This window comes from Plectrocnemia conspersa, unplaced genomic scaffold (assembly GCF_051122295.1).
Source record: "Plectrocnemia conspersa isolate PC_06_02 unplaced genomic scaffold, ASM5112229v1 ptg000011l, whole genome shotgun sequence".
NCBI classification, from domain to species: Eukaryota; Metazoa; Arthropoda; class Insecta; order Trichoptera; family Polycentropodidae; genus Plectrocnemia; species Plectrocnemia conspersa.
In genome coordinates, this window is record NW_028277175.1 from 25,757,593 (window position 1) to 25,775,365 (window position 17,773).

At 32.0% G+C, this 17,773-nt stretch overlaps 2 protein-coding genes and 1 long non-coding RNA gene across 7 annotated transcripts in view; 2 read left to right on the forward strand and 1 right to left on the reverse strand.

The window, feature by feature from the left end:
* Elp2 (elongator complex protein 2) lies at positions 1 to 15,509 on the forward strand. Its single transcript, XM_088197099.1, has 10 exons — positions 1 to 187; positions 250 to 550; positions 624 to 854; positions 923 to 1,141; positions 1,622 to 2,194; positions 2,263 to 2,406; positions 3,158 to 3,323; positions 3,399 to 3,663; positions 15,037 to 15,263; positions 15,332 to 15,509. The coding sequence occupies exons 1-10, from the start codon at positions 65 to 67 to the stop codon at positions 15,468 to 15,470; spliced, it is 2,388 nt and encodes a 795-aa protein (XP_088053225.1). The 5' UTR covers positions 1 to 64; the 3' UTR covers positions 15,471 to 15,509.
* LOC148230074 (uncharacterized) lies at positions 5,947 to 8,081 on the forward strand. The gene is made up of 2 exons (XR_015811314.1): positions 5,947 to 7,457; positions 7,947 to 8,081. It is a non-coding gene; the product is annotated as an uncharacterized LOC148230074 (long non-coding RNA).
* The window catches only part of l(3)mbt (lethal (3) malignant brain tumor), a 16,919-nt gene continuing 14,638 nt past the window's right edge, over positions 15,493 to 17,773 (reverse strand). For all 5 annotated transcript variants that reach the window (XM_088197096.1, XM_088197094.1, XM_088197095.1 and 2 more), the window contains 4 exons: positions 17,548 to 17,755; positions 17,116 to 17,187; positions 16,846 to 16,915; positions 15,493 to 16,771 (listed from right to left, as the gene is read on the reverse strand). In XM_088197096.1, coding sequence (XP_088053222.1) covers positions 16,367 to 16,771; positions 16,846 to 16,915; positions 17,116 to 17,187; positions 17,548 to 17,755 — 755 coding nt within the window. In that variant the 3' untranslated portion in view covers positions 15,493 to 16,366. The remainder of the gene's footprint in view (positions 16,772 to 16,845; positions 16,916 to 17,115; positions 17,188 to 17,547; positions 17,756 to 17,773) is intronic.

Here is a 17,773-nt window from a genome sequence, read left to right on the forward strand (position 1 = left end):
GTTGTTACGACCAAAATTTTGACGTATACTGTCACAACATTGCTTCTGACATTTGTTGGTTACAATGGAACTCGACGTAAATTATATATCGGCTTCGTGCGGTCGCTGTCCAGGCATTTTTGACCGTGGGCCCAATTCCATATCCGCGTTTGGAACCAGAAACGCCCTGGCTTTACTCGAAACACACGTGAGTGACATAACATAACCTCAAAATATTTGCGCAAACCAACACAATTCTTAATCACACAGAAAAACGGAAGCACCAAAATAAAACACACGTTCTCAGGACATAAAGAGCGCATTAATGCAGTGAAATGGGTCAGATTTTCATCTGGAGAGCACGACGACAAGATCATCACCGGCTCGGCGGACAATTCAGCTATTGTATGGAAAAAAGATGAAGACGATCAATATGTATTTAATAAAATGTGTCAACTTATCGGACACACTTCTACGGTTAATGTTGTTGATGCTTTGAATGATAAAGAATTAATTGCGGTAACCGCTTCAATGGATTCTTTATTAAAAATATGGAAGATAAACAAAGACGGTTAGTTATTAATATTTTTAATGCCCTTATTGAACATAAAAAACAATTAATAATCATAATAAACATATTTTAGGCACTCATGATTGCACGCAAACCATCAATTTAGAGAACGGATTATGTCTCACACTTCAACTCTTCAATTTACCAATCACGAATAACGTAATCTTTGCTTGTGCTTTACATGATAACAATATCCATCTGTATGGTCAAAAGATCAATAATAAATATGAACTCGAGTTCATTAAATTACGAGTATTGAGAGGACATGAAGATTGGGTTCGAGGATTAGATTTTGTTAGGATAGGTTTGTATTATGTATTTTATTTATATTTATTTATTTTATTCGATCTTATATATTTTTTTTATGAATAGGAAACGATCGTTTAATGTTAGCGTCATGTTCTCAAGATACTTACATACGTGTCTGGTCCATCGATCACTTCACAGAAGAATCGAATAACGACGCTATTATAACAGAGAAGAAAACTATCAATATAGATGAGAATAAATGGACCGTTTCGTTAGAAACTGTTTTGTGCGGACATGAAAGTTGGGTTTATAGCGTTAATTGGAACGTCAAGAATTTACCAGGTGTTGTTTTTTTAATGATATTTGTATTTGATCTAACATGATATTGTTCTACCAAAATATCTACCTCTTGCGCTATGCGCTCATAAATTTGTGCTCTTTGCAAAAAAGTTGTATGATGACATAAATGTGATTTTTTATAGTACACCATTGAATAGTCCTTTTAAAAACGTGTACCTCTGTGGATGAGAACGGCATAGGATGCACAGACTAGGTTAAAATCAGCTCTGTCTAATATTGACACTTGACCGACGGGTCGTTTTTTCAATCTGTGGGTTTCATAAGACCAAAATTAAAATCATAAAAGTTGTTTTATTTCTAGTTTAAAAAAATATTTGCAAAGAAACTATATATCTTGAAACTCAATATAAAAAAAAATGATTTTCAAATATAATATTAAAAAAATAATATATAATAAACACTAATGACGCATACATTGAAATTGTTTTATGTCATTATTGTAAAAAAATCTATTCATTTCAGATAAAAGTGATACTAGATTGAGGCTATTATCAGCATCTCTTGATAAAACACTCATAATATGGGAGATAGACGATCAGATCGAAAACTGCGTCTGGATCGAGAAAGTCAGAGTTGGAGAAGTCGGCGGAGGAGGATTAGGTTTTTACGGTGGAAAGTTCTTAGAAGACGGTAACAAAATCTTAGGCCATGGTTATCTAGGATCATTTCACATTTGGAAACACATCGAAGAGAACGACTCTTGGGAACCTGACATACCTTGCGGAGGTCATTTTAATGAAGCCGTCGACATATCTTGGGAACCCAATGGCGAATTTTTAATCAGCATCAGCTACGATCAGACTACAAGAGTACACGCTCCGTGGGTCCGAAATGATTCGGAGATCACGTGGCATGAGTTAGCAAGACCGCAAGTTCACGGTTACGATATGTCGAGTTTGGCTGTGATTGATAGGTTTAAGTTTGCTTCCGGCGCTGAAGAAAAGGTCATCAGGACTTTCAAGGCTCCAAATAATTTCTTGGAAAATTTTCGTACGATCTGCAAAGTTACAATAGAGGGCTTAGAAAATTTAAATTGTAACTATTTATAATTAATTTACAATATGTCGTTTGTAATATGATGATTAATTTTGATTATTTTTTAGTGATGCCTGAAGGAGCTTCAGTTCCATCTTTAGGTTTATCTAATAAAGCAGTATTCTCAAATGAACCTCAAGTTATGGATATAAATGAGAAGAGCATGAATAAACAATACACAGAAAATAGATTTATAGCAACAAAATTGCAAGGTTTGTATCTAATAAAAATTAATATTTGTAGAAGTAAATTAAACGTATATCGAAATGCAGTTAAAATACAAAGTAATTTGTCATTTTTCTCTCATACATATGCTCTCAAAATCTCGTGCTACTCATAAGGAGGCAACTATAATAAAAATTTAAATAAGTTTTTTTCATCTATCCAAATTGCTGTCGCAAAAGCTTTTATTTTTCCAACCCATTCTAAATGTATTAAAATATCAAGAGCTATTCTAAAAATATTTTTTATTAAATTTTAAAATTTAATTTTAGCGCAGCCCAAACAGTACAAAAATGTATAAAGTCTACAATAGATGGAATGTATTCAAGTAAAAGCTTTTATGTAATTCTGATAGGATTTGATGCAGCTGATGGACGACCTTTTTCAATTAGAGAGACACACTTTTCACTATCATAAAAAAAGCCTTAAAATATTTTATAAACTTAAATTTAAAAAAAAAATCTATAATCATTTAGCAATGAAAATATACTTACCATATGTTAAAATACTGGTATGATAAAAAAAATTGTCCATCACATTTTCATATTATGTACTACAGCTCTCAGCACCACAAAATCTTAATGCACTATCATAATAATACATCTTTTCATGAAATCGTATAAACTTGCAAACTAATGTATTTAACATTAATGAAAACTAACAGTTTCACCAAGACTAATTCCACCATTTATACCGTTTACTTTCAAATTAAAATTAATAACAAACATCGTTAAAACACAGCGCCACCCACCGAGGAAACGCTAATGCAGAACACTTTATGGCCAGAGCAACATAAATTATACGGCCATGGCTACGAAATATTCGCATTGGCTTCTAGCTCCGATGGAACACTTCTAGCGTCCGCTTGCAAAGCCAGTAAAACCCAACACGCTGCCATTTTACTATGGTATATAGAAAATTTTATATCACATAACTTTTTATTGCTTTACTCATACAATTATGAAATTAAATACCATTTCAGGGATACAACCACATGGCTCCAGGTTCAAAGCTTAACATCGCACAATTTAACCGTTACTCAGATGGAATTCTCACCGGATAACTTGTGTCTACTCTCCGTGTCAAGAGATAGAAGATGGAGTATATTCAGAAGAGAGTCGACTTCTGAACAGTTCTTTTTAGACGTCGCTACGGATAAGACTAATGGAGCTCACGCTCGGATCATTTGGTGTTGCTCTTGGACATTCGATTCAGAGTATTTCGTAACTGGATCACGCGATGGAAAAGTAAGACTTGTATTTTCTTAAGACTTAACCGTTTGAATGCCGTAAAGACGCCGATGTCTGCTTATGAATGATGACATGAATGCCGCTAGGACACGGGTGTCAGTTTCTAGTTTTGTATTTTTTTTTAAACTATAAAATAAACTTTTTCTATACAAATAAATCAACGAATTCATTTCGATGGTCATTTTTATATTATTATAATAATTATTTCTCGATTTTTTTTGTATAATGGCCAAAATATTTGTGCCAATTTATGACCATAATTGTTCGTCCAAGCAGTGTTGCCACAAGAAAAAAAAATATTTTGCTAAAATTTGATGTAGTAAGATATTCATAATCTCCATATGCAGGGCTGGCTTTAAGCATATGCAACTGATTCACTCGCGTAGAGCCCCGCACTTAAAGTAAAAGTTTAATAAAAACAGACGTCAATAATATTTTTATCACAAACTGAAATTGCAATTCATATATATAGCAATATTTCATTCTCCTAAAAAACACGATGAAATCAAAATTGTGCGCATTCTGTGGTCTCAGACTTTATGTATCCTTGTAAAATGCGTATACCTATACAGAGCCGGCCTTGCGCTCCACCGAAACTCCGTCAATTTTGCAGGACCCTTGGAATCTTTTGTGTAAAAGAAAGAATAGCCAAAACAACTTGAATGTGTCGTTTCTACGAATGAATCGTCTACGTGTCAATAAATCTAGAAAATATACAAAAAAAATTATGGCCCGTAAAGATGCACATGTATGATCCTGTGTTTTTTTCTGACAGTACATGTTTCGGAAATAATAGATGTTTCAAATTTCAACATACATTGATTCGAAAACTTTTTCGTTAGCAATATTTTTACCAAGGAATAAATTTATTAAGAATCAATAATGTTAAGATTCAATAGTCGCTGTATAATATATGGTTCTAAATTGTATTACTTTGATATTGGAAAGTACAAACATTTTTTTGCAGTTTGTGTAATTATTTTTCATGATGTATATGCAATTAATTTACTTGTAACTTTGCACAATCAAAATATCAAACTGCTTGTATTGAAATTTTATTTGGAATTACGATACTACGTTAGTGTATTTTATATATTATTGAATACATTTTATATTCATTACATAACATTTTGGGGGGACTCGTGTTTTATTATTATGTAGGGCCCTGCACTTGCCAGAACCGGCCCTGTCTATTTGCATAATGTAATTTTTCAAATATTTCTTTATCTGCAATATAATTTTTCTAGTGGCAATACTGTGAAACTAAATAAGTAAGGCCCTCTACACACGGAGCAACTGTTTTGCAACTCGAGTTGCAAAACAGTTGCGCATGCAACTATTTGGTGACCACGCCTGTGTACGGGAGTGTGTGTCCGCACACGAGTCGACTAAAACCAAACCGATTTCAAATCAGTCCGCAACTGGTTGCATGCGATCTTTTTTCCTAGTCACAAAACAGTTGCGTTGCATGGTTACACGTGTCTTCACAAAAAGTTCAAGAAATGAGTGAAGCGGTCAAGTCGTAAATTGTCGTTTACGCTTCAAAATAACGTTTTCGGCAGTGCCTCAATTTCACCAATATATAATATATTATAGAAACTATTATACTATACATATATAGTTAAAAATGTAATGTTTACTTCTTTATTGGAGTTTTGTAATTTTGTATTTGGATCAAAATAATAAAAATCTTCTTTATGAAAAGAGTCTTTGGACATTCTATAGAATGTTACAAACTTTTTGTCTGTTTGATTTAGTTGTTCTACTGCTACAAATAGATTTGACTTGATACTTCTCTGTATATAAGGATGACACCAATATTCCCTGCTCTAATAGCCAATTAAGTCTTCTTCATCTGAACTACTACTTGACATTTTACGAAAAACAGCTTTGTGACTACAAACTTATAGAGAACTTTGCTCCGAATAATCCAGAATCAGTTGCGCTCGTGTGCGGTGTGAGGTTTTAATTTGATTGCAAACTGGTTGTGTGTGTGACTAGTATGCAACGAATTTGCAACTCGAGTTGCAAATTCGTTATTCACGCGTAAATCATCACTTGCATTTAATCGATTTTTCGCTTTAGTTTTTATATGCAAAAGCGATGAAAATCCACAGGTAGTGGTGGCAAATGGTAGAAGTGACTGCAATGCTTCTTTCGCCAACTGTGGATAACGTTCTAACTGTGTACACCAGAATTGTTGTAATTCTAATTGTTCAAATTCCATTTGAATATGTCCACTGTCTCGCATTTCAATAAGATCGTCTTTTTTTAAATCACTATCATCCATCGAATTTAGGTTATATAGAAATGGATCCAGTATTCATCTCTGAGTTTCGGTAATATTTCTAGTAGAAAAATATCCATTGAATGATTCGCTCAATCGTTTCAAATGTATTGCAATATCAGGTATAATTGTATTTTTTTCATTTTCCACAACAATTGAATCAAGCAAGGGAAAGTTTGCAAAATTCCCGTTTTCAACTCGACGTATCCAAATTTCTAGTTTTCCAATAAATAAAGATAATTTTTCACTAGCTATTATTATATTCTTTTTACCAAATCCTTGGATTGATATGGTCAATACATTCAATTGGCTAAATATATCTGTTAAGTAGGCTCTGGAAGTTACCGAACCAAAGGTCTACCGAATACGGTCGAGGTCGCCGAGACATTAGAGCGGGCAGACCCGAGCTCGACCGAAGTAGCCCCGAATTAACACATTATATTGTCCGTCCTTGTCCAACCATGGCCTACTTCCAGAGAGTGTGGAGGAAGCATCAGAATTGCATCCTTACTCTCAAAATCTTTTACTAAATCACAGTTTTGACTAGTCAGGAACTGAATAATTTCTTCACGCAATTCAAAAACTCTGTTAAGCATGCGGCCTTTAGAGAGCCATGGTATTTCGGTGTGTTATAGAAGCACGGTATGAGCAGCACCGATTTCTTCACAAAAGGCATGAAAATTGCGATGATTTAGCGCTCGTCCACGGATATATTTTACTATATTTATTGCTGCAATTAGGTGTTGATTTAAACTTTCTGGCAAAGCTTTTGACGCAAGTGCATGATGATGCAACATGCAATGCGTTATTGTAACTTGCGGTAATTCTCTTTTCATGTGTGAAAAAAATCCGGAATTTTTGCCTATCATTGCTGGGGCCCCATCAGTGCATATTGAGGCAATAATATTCATTGGTAATTGATATTTTAGAAAAAAAATCTTTGATATGATTGAAAACATCAATTTTTCTCGAAGTCAACTTCAGTGGCTCACAAAATAGAAATTCTTATATCATTTCTCTTACATATCGCACAAATACCAAAAGCTGGCTGCAATTATCAACATCAGTTGACTTATCAAGTTGTATCCTTACTTTTAGTGGACTGACTTTTATGTCTTCTATTATTTGCAGTAAAATATCTTCACTGAGATCTTGAATTCGCGATTGAATTGCTGGATTTTTAATTTATGTGCTTCAAAATCTAATACAGTTTTAGCTATTATTAATGCACAGGGTTTTATTAATTCCTCAGCGATCATGTGAGGCTTTCTTTTCTTTGCACACAGATATGCCACTTGATAGGACGCTTCTAACAAGGGCTTTTGAATTGCTGGCTCGCATAATTTTAAGATAGTAACACTGGTATCAAATCGAGCCTTTTTTGACTTCAAACTGTTCATGCTATGCACACCTTCACCACCATGCAGATGGTTGAAATACTCTAATAACTTTGATGGTTTGAGATTGCAGTTTGAAAATATCTTGGAACATAAGATGCATTAAGGTTTTTTTTTTTTTTTAATTTTTTGTTTATTACATATTAAATAATACATTTTTATAAACATATATATTTACATTTCATTGGTTGCTGGTTAATTACCATTATCACAATTTACGATTGATTAGCTAAATTAATTGGAATTACAAAAATAAGAATAATAAAAGAACATAAAATACGTTAAGTTTAGGTCAAAGTACATAAACACCTTTAACAAAAAAAAAAAAAAAAAAAAAAATTATAAATTATAAATATATATTTTTAATATAAAACTCGTGGACCTGGAGCTGTTAAATTAATAGATAAAATTTATGCGTCAGAGCAAGATGTGCTTTGGCATTTTGTGTTTATATTTAAATTTGAGTTTGTTTTTGTCGTAATCACCGATTCTTGAGATTAACGGGTTAGTATGATTTCGCGGTATTTTTTTATAATAATTATTAGTATGGTGGTGAACATATTCTTTAATAGTTGGTGGTGAACATATTCATTAAGGTTGTTGCGTACCATCTTTTTCTGTTGTACAAGTGAATCCATAAGCAGCATACTTGTCGTTCTATTGGCATTTATTTTACATAGTAGGGTTCACTATAATCAATTAAATTATTTAAAAATAACGTTTAAAAAAAATTAACAAAATATTATTTTAAATTAGTGAGAAAAATTCTGACGTTTGTATTATCAATTATCCTATTCGACTTGAGTCACTGACCAATTAACACTTTACCGACCGGCAGTTTCACTACCAGACTTACGCTAAATACCGGCACCTTTTCGCAAAACTTCGCGAATTTTACCTTTTTTATTTAAATTTATGTATCTTTTGATACGGTCCGAATATTTCGTTGAATTTTTCTAGACATGTTATAAATGTATCAATGCATCAATTCAAGTTATTATTAGATGGTTCTCAACATGTGGTTCGCCGGAAATAAAAAATAATTATTACTTTTCCTTATTATTAGATTTTTAAAATGATTATCTTGATTTTAAAATTATAAAAACGAATAACCTAGAAATTTTAATAAAAATAATTTAAATTTAGTTAACCAGCGGTTCTCAAACTTTTTTAAATTTGTAAAAACTTTTTTCAAGCAAACTTTTCTTTTGTATTGTGACATTTTTACTAATACGAGTTTACTGATGTATAATTCATTTGCAATAAAATATTCACTAACCGTTGTAATTCACTCCATCGTAATGTGAAATTTTCCAGGCACATACACACATAATTTACATTGTCTTTCACGTGTAAATCACTTTTCACAATAACTAGTTATATAATGAAAATTTAAAGTGTCTCGATTTTTTACTGTTTTTCACAATTGCAACAATATTACCCCATATCGTTTATATTTGGTTTCAAATATTCGTAATTTTGCATTTTTTAGATATTCTGGTAAAACCCGATTCTTCCTTATGGTACCACAGATGCTATTTTTTTCATATATATTTTTTTTTGCTATTTTAGCACTTATAATAATCGTCCATATAAAGATGATGCCATTTGTATTTATTGTCTGATGTTAGATGTGATATTGAATCTTGTAACGAAATTCTAGGTCCTTAATATATATTTAAAATTTTGATATGTATCCTGACACTAATTCACATACCATTCTTATCACTATACCGTACTTTGTGAGCTTACTGGGGTTGTATACGTGAAAATTTAATCTTCCACACCATGGGATCATACCCTCATCCAGAGATGTGTTTTGGCTTGGTTTGTACATCTTTTTTAATCTTTCGGAGAAATAATCAATTATTTTTTGTACTTTGAACAGTAATCCTACATTATCAGGAACATTTTCATTATTGGAAAAACGCAGGTAACGTAATCAATGTTCCCTGTAAGGTGTGCGCGTGTGCGCGCGCACACCTACTGAAATGTCTCCGCACACATGTTTTACCCTCCGCACAGTCAATATTATAAAAGAAAGTTTCCTTTGCCAGATTTTAGTTTTGTTCGAATGCATGAAACAATACAGGCACAATTCTTTCGCACGCTTTCGGAGAAATGAGTCGAATCATTTCTCAGAAGGATTGCGAGGGTCAAGCAAAATTTTAAGTCGAGCGGGATCACTATTCCATCCCGTTCTATCGCATGCCAAAGTATAGGAAAAGAAGATCGTATTTTAGTGTTTAGGTCCTTTACATTTCATAGTCTTTGACATGCTTCAACTTGCAAGAAACATTACACTCGGTAATGAGTTCAGTCTCATAGCAGTCCTTATTGTGAAAACAACGCAATTCTTTTAATATTTTTTTAATTAAACGGTAAAAGTGTCCGTGCTAAAAAGTAGTGATTTTTTTACTTAAATTATAAATAATACAAAACTAATAATCAACTTTTGTAATAAACAACAACAGGTGTGTTCAGTTTACGTAACAAACAATTCAAGTGAAAAATTACTTACAGAGTTACAGTACAATTTTACCTATTAATTATATAAAACTTATCCCCTTAAAATGTCGAAAAGGAGTGGATGTGATATTTCTAATACGACCATTAAGAAGAAATCCTGCGATAAATTTAAACTGGAATGGCTCTCTGAAATCGTCGAAACAAAAATGCCATCTTCAATGCATTTACAAAAAGTAAGAATTGGTGAAATATTTGTTTATTCCGAGACGTATGATTGTGTCAAATGCATCATATGTTCCGAAGCCAATATGCCAGTAGAATTCACGTCTGGAAAGAAGTGGACTGAATGGAGGCTGTTTCTTTTAAAAAGACATCTAAGTCATAAAGCACACCGGGATGCTATTACAAAATTGAACAATTTGAAAACAGGTGGACTTTTGAAAATAATGACTGAAACACCTGAAGAACGGAAGAATAGGATTGAGATCACTAAGCGCAAAAAATCTAGTTGCGATCTAGTCAAAGTTTTAATCGATAATGTTCTTTTGGCAATAAAAATAAACGCTTCTATGTGCTCTGTACAAGACATTCATAATCATGTATCTAAATACACAGATATTCCCGAAAGCTGGCGAAGTAAAAATTATGGGTTTGAATTTGTCGAATGCATTAATGCAGTCATTAAAAAGGAATATTTTGACGAATTTCGAAAGTCTCGGTTTCATACATTAATTGTTGATGAAAGTACGGATATATCTGTACAAAAAATACTAATTTTGTACGTCAAATATCGATATGGGATGAATTACAAGACTATTTTTGCGGGAATAATAAAATTGTGTTCTTGTGATAGCAATAGCATTTTTTCAGCCCTAGAGAAATTTTATAGTTGCAATGAAATAAATATACAAAATATGGTTATGTTTACATCAGACGGAGCTGCAGTAATGCTTGGAAAAAAGAATGGAGTAGCAGCTATGTTGAAGCGGAAAATAAACCATTTAACAGAACAACATTGCGTAGCTCACAGAGAGGATTTAGGAATCGATGATGCCTGGAAACAAGTTTCAATAATGCAGGATATTGAAACTTTATTAAAAACAACCTATACAATGTTCAGCAGGTCATCTGTTAGAAAAGGCCAATTTGAAGAATTATCTAAATTTATGGAAAGTGATGTTGTTTCATTTCGACCAATTAATGAAGTTAGGTGGCTATCGAGGCATTTCGCAGTTAGCGCTTTTGTGCGTAATTATAATGTCTTAATAGATTATTGCACAGAACAAGTGGACAAGTATAATGACCCAATCAACAAATATTGCTTGAAAATGCTGAAAGATCCTCAAATTCACGTCTCGATAATGATTTTGAACGATGTTTTGGGTGAACTATCATCAATGTACAAATATTTTCAAAGGAGCAATATAACAAGTATAGAGGCCACTCAATTTGCAAAAGCTAAAATTAATCAACTAAGGGCTCAATATTTAAGTGAAGTAGTTCATTGGAGCAAAGATGTGAAAAATATATTATCATTAAATAGCAGCGATATAAATTTAACCGCGATTTTGAGATTCATCCAATTGCTCTGTGATCATCTAGAAATGCGATTTCCAGAAGAAGAATTATTGGAGTAGCGTGCTTTCGATCAGGCCGCAATAGGAAGAGCTAAAGAGTTTGAATACGGAAAGGATCAATTAGACAGACTTATATTTAAATATACTCAATTATTACAAATTACTGACAAAGATACAATCGAAAATATGCATAAACAATATTGTAATCTTAAATTTATAGTTGCCGAGAAAGTGAAGACTGGTTCGATTCAAACATTTGCCGATTTATTAACCTTTGCACATAGTGATTCAGATCAATTTGATTGTATATCAGTTTTACTAGATATTTGTGGAACCTTTCAGGCATCAAGCGCTGAATGTGAACGAGGATTTAGTTTAATAAATGCAATTAAATCAAGATCAAGAAATAGAATGGAAGTAGAACATTTAGAATGTTTACTACGAATAAAGTCATACATTTCATCCGGGGAAAATGTTGATTTAAATGTGGTTTATAAATATTGGGTCGATAGAACGGACAGAAGAGAGAAAAAATAATTATTGAAAAAAAATAATAAATAATTTATATGTTCATTGTATAATAATATAATATTTTCAATACACTAATAATAATATTAATAATAAACACTTGTAATAATAATATAATCTTTTCAATACGCTAATTCATAAAATATATATTGTGTTCTAAATTGTGCAACAAATTGGTTGACTGGCTGAACCCCAATGTGATATAGTGCCAAGCGATTGGGTAAGAATATTATGCAATTTTCATAAAATTAATTACCTACTTTCTAGTGTTTTTGCTTTGGAGCATTGAATCTCCTAGGGTCGGTCCATTAGTATATTTATTCCGTTTAAAAAAGTAGGTACAATAGAAATCGACAAAATTCGGAGAAAGATTTTTTTACGTAGTTGAAAATTTAATAAGAATAATTTTGAATAAAAGTGAAAAAACTACATTTTTATAAATGTTTATTTTGAAAAAAAAAAACACAACATACAAATATATAGATTCAATAAAAAATAAAAAGAAAATTCTAAAAGTTTAGTATTTATTATATTATATCAACGAATATTTTTTTTTCTTTTTTATTTATTTCAAAAATTATCTTTGTTAGTGTTGTTATTATATAAAATCACTGTGACTAATAAATATACATTTTAATGAAAAATTGTATGTATTTATGGGGGGGGGGGGGGGTGTAAATTTATCGCACCGCCACTGCACAGATGCATCGAAGATCCGCACACACAATAGAAAAATTAGAGGGAACGTTGAACGTAATATTTGATAAAACCTATTTCTACTCATGGTTTTTGTAAATATCAAGGTTCCTATTAGTGGATTTATTGTCTAATACAGGTGTAATGAGCCTTTTTTTACCAGGCCCATTAGCAATATCAACTCAAACCAATTTTTTAATTCTGGTACCGTTACATCCACCCATTTTTTAGATTTTATTTGCAGTTTGTATCTGTTGATGTGTTGATTATGGTGTATATTCGTTTATTCTGCAATAACGGGAAACAAGTCATCTTCAATAAAGTTTTGTGTCTTGTAAAGTGTCTTCTAAGTATTTTTCTTGTTCATCTTCCTCATTGCTCATGAGCATCATAGCATGTGGACGATTTCTTTCATGAACAGAGGAGTCTGAATCACTATCACTATTATTTTTATTGTCACTTGGAATATCTATATATATTTAACACTATATTAAATAACATAAACTGTAATTATTTTCACGTAGATTCTACACTCGTATCTAACTAAAAAACTATGTTTTATAAACAGTTCGTAATATTTTTCGAATATTCACTCGAGCACACGAAAACCAGATGCACTTCACACGATAGTATAACTTAAACTTAATTCTTATCCATAAGTTTTTATGTGCATCGTGCTAATAATTCAAAAATAATAACTCGAAAAAATTCCCACTTTCTAAAAAAATGTGTCACTGAGATTCGGTACTTCCAGTAAGCCAGTAATATCTGACGGGAGATAATATTTACTCACAAAAAATATGTTGGAATTTCCTTATAACAGGATAGAAAAAAATACAATAGAATCTTACTAATCTGACAATCTTAAGATTCTCAGTAATCCAATACTATCTAATGGTTAATGATATGATAAATTTTTAGTGTCTTGTACTTTTTATATATGTACATCGTATTTTTTAATTTTATGTAATTTGACTTTATTTCTAAATAAACCCATTTACCCAATAAATTATTTTTAAATATACATATTTATATGTTTGTGTATAAAATATCATATTTTTTCTTTTTTTACACCGTCCGAAAAAAAAGTGTGCTGGATAAAAGTTTTTAGAAATTTGAAAAAGTTTGAGAACCGCTGGTTACCTCAATTTTAATTATATTTATTTAAATTTCTAGATTACTTGCTTTTATAATTTTAAAATCATCAATCAATTTTAAAATCTAATAATAAGGAAATGTAATAATTAATTTCTATTTCCGGTGAACCACATGTTGAGAACCACTTAATAATGGCTTGAATTGATGCATTATTACATTTATAACATGTCTAGAAAAATTTGTTGAAATATTCGGACCACATCAAAAGATACATAAGTTTGTCTGGTAGTGAAACTGCCTGATGAAAGAAATATAAAATATATTTATAAAACCTTCGCATTTGTCTAAATATAATTAAAAAAAAAAAAAAATTAAAATAAAATGAAAATTCATACATTTATTTAGTCATCTCTTAAAAAAAAAGCAAATAAAATACTAAACATATATTTTTAATTTGACATGGAAACGAAAACATACACAGGACGCCAATTGGCGTCTGCGGTGTTTAACTTTCGGCACACTCAGGACGCCAATTGGCGTGAGCGGTAGATAAAGTGTTAATAATGTATTAAATAGGTAGTAATGTTCATAATCGGATGTTTAAATGCGTAAACGTGTTTGTTTCAAGAGGTTTCTCGACAAACTGCCGATGACACAGAAACAATAGTAGACTTAGGTAGAGAGTAAGGGAGGAGGACGACAGTCCCCGGGTGCTCTCACCCGCTTCCTCAGGTTGTGTGTAAGCCGAATTCGGCTCATTAGCGACCCTAGTACTTGAGCATATGTTTCCCATCGACAGGGCCAATGGTCCGCTTCCAGTATCAACCTGGGTCGCCCCACTACCGCGATTGGTTTCCCGGTCTGGAGCTACTGATGGTCTCCCGGCATCACTATCTTTTGTTGGAGAGATCTACCTAACTCGTTCGCACTTATTATGTCCTCGTGTGTCTAGTGATCGGCACATTTTGCCAATACGCGCCCGATGTAACAATGATCAACGACTGCCTGTGTATGTGTCGATGATCGCATGCATAGCAACGAAATATTTCATTCACGTATTTTTTTTACGAAAAACCCATAACCCCAGTTTTTGTATGAGCTTCAATACCCCAATAATGCGGTCCCGACTTTCGCGTTGTTGTGGTGATTACTGTAGTTTTCAAATATTTTAATATCAAAAATTTAATAAATGATATTTAATAATTTATATTGTTACGGGCTTCTCCCGCACCTCCAATATACCTTCCCGCACCCCCAGGGGTGCGGGCACCCCAGGTTAAGAACCACTGATCTAGATAATATTGATTTAATGTTTTAGGTTGTGTGTTGGAGTAAAGGTGATTCAGAGTCATGGAAAAACTTCTCAGCAAATCCGAGATTAGATCTGCCCGAACAATCGATCACTGCTTTGTCTTTTGCTCCTATTAAAATCATAGATAAATATTTATTGGCTGCTGGATTCGAATCTGGAGTGATACATGTCTATACAATGGACGTAAGTTTTAAGGAAAGCTGCTGGAACCTGGAAATCCAACTTGATAATAGGTATGACAACTACTGATCCTATAATGTTTAAAAAAGAACATCAAAGTTAACTTGTTTATATGTTTTAGCATCGGACATCACTTAACTGTAAAAAGATTAAGATTCAGACCGAAAATCGGAGAAGCCGGAAGACCAGAATCTAAAAAGTTACAATTAGCGAGCTCTTCGTCAGACAATTCCGTCAAAGTTTACACTCTATCTTTATAATAAAATGTATAAATAAAATAAATTTTTATTACAAAAATCTTTTATTTTTTTAATTATTTTAAATATTATATACAACTGTATATCCAAAAAAATAAATTTTCATTTCCGTAATGACGATGAATTCTAAAACTATTTTTTACAACACACTGACGAACATCGTAAAAATGGAAACTTGATAATTATGCATAAATTATCCTACACTTTATTTTACAAATATGATACGAAAAACTAGAACAATCGATGACTTACATGTACAATTAAATAATAGTGATATGTAATAAAAATTATAATGAATTTGGTAAATTTATACCCAAACTTATGTTAGTAAATTTAAATTTACAACGTTTAATAATTTTGCTAATAAACTTATGTACACAAAAATTAATAATAAAAAATAATATTGCTGTCTCTTATTTAAATTAATTTGAGATCAAAAATAATATTTAATACGCATTAAAAAATTAATAAATTAAAGTTATGAGTTAATTACTATACAATAATTATAGCTGCAATTTTCCTACATTATCAAATATAAAAAAAAACATATGTACACAATTTTACAATAATAAATTAATCAGTGCGGCACATTAAATAGATACAAGTTCCAATTTATAATTATGACATTCATGCAAATTTATATTTATATAAAATACATCAGACAAGTCATCGACTAAAAAATTATTTACAAAATGAATCAAAAATTGACTATAGGAAAGTGTACAATAAACGTAACAAATATACTTTCCAAAAACAGGACTTACGCCGTCGAAAGGCACCGAAACTTAAAAAGAACAAATCGCGTCAACCTAAAAATAACGACCTGTACAAACGGCGTTTATAAAAATATACAAATTTCATCAATACAACTATTAAATTGTATAGTTTATCACCAACAGTCAGGAAAGTATTCTTTCTCTGAGGTGAATTATCGAGTTGTATATCTTCATGGCCGGTCCCAGCTTCAGACCGAGCTCTTTCACCAGATCGTCCTGGGCGAGCATCAGGAAAGCCTCGCCGTCTATCCGCTGCTTGGCGAAAGTAGTCAGTCGCTCTTTCGACTTGGTAACTTGCTCTACGAATCGCTGGACGTCGGACACGCTCCAGTTTCTCGGATCTACTTTGAAAGATTCTTTCTGCAATATGTCCTTAAGAGAAAGGCAGTCTCCGCCCCAAAACGGAGGCTTCACCTTATTCGGGTTGGGCATGTAGCCAGGATTGAATATCGACGTGTTAATTATATCTCGACCCACTGGCGATTCGCGTCTCCGTTTGGATTCACTACTTAGATCGTCATTTAAGATCTATAAATACATATTCTCATTAAATTAGTTTAGTTATAAGCAGTTTAAAATGAAAAAGTAAAATTAATACGAACCGATAATCCCGATTTAGAATCTTCTTCACGTTTTCGTTTCGGAGATATTCTCTCTGGAGCAGGGGTAAATCTAAATAAAAGTGAAGAAACATTGATTTATTTTTATGTTCCATTCTGTTTAACTAACTCAATTTTAAAATAAAACAGATTTTTTAATTATTTTAATAATTTGAAAAAATAAATAATATAGCACGCTATTTAAATTTTAAAAATGGGTAGGAAATAAATTAAATCATATTATGGCTAATTAAATAAATCAAATTTACTTACATTTCCTTCTTTACTTCTATACTTCTATCGATTTTGCTGATCACTTTTAATTCTGGCAAATTTGAAGTTATTCTGAAATTAAATTAAATCTGACATTATTATATTGAAAAAAAATCTAATAAATTCTACAAATTTACCTATAATTTTTTCATTTATTCATATTTCTTCAAAATGAATATTATATTTATTAACGTAACTGATTATTTCATTTTATACCCTCTTCAAATATTTTTTGTTCTAATCACTAAACTCTTAATTATCGATAGTAATTCATATTGATCAAGCTATTATAATCAATAATCAGTAACACAACTAAATTGCTTCATCGTGATTCAGTGTTATTTATCATCTCATAAACAAAAACAATTACTCATGCTTACACAATATATTTCACAACACCAATTAACACATAATAACTGAATATTGTCATACTTTCTAGGTTCCTTAGATCTTGGTTCCGAATGTTCCACTGGTGGTAGAATGCCTTCCAATCTATCGCTTCGTACTATATTCTTGGGTGGCAGGGAATACGGACAATCAGAAGCAGCGACGTGACTGTCCATCTTCAAGCCACCAGTGTTACCGAATCCGTGGCAACCCTTAGTCCCGCATCTTCCTACAACCTCGAACTCCTCCTCGGCTAAATCAACACAAAATC

What these genes read in the sequence shown, in the direction of transcription:
- Elp2 (XM_088197099.1), top strand. Translation starts at nt 65, where the DNA reads ATGGAACTCGACGTAAATTATATATCGGCTTCGTGCGGTCGCTGTCCA. An exon ending in ATTAGATTTTGTTAGGATAG is followed by an intron (nt 855 to 922) that starts GTTTGTATTATG and finishes TTTTATGAATAG; the next exon opens with GAAACGATCGTTTAATGTTA. An exon ending in GGGCTTAGAAAATTTAAATT is followed by an intron (nt 2,195 to 2,262) that starts GTAACTATTTAT and finishes ATTATTTTTTAG; the next exon opens with TGATGCCTGAAGGAGCTTCA.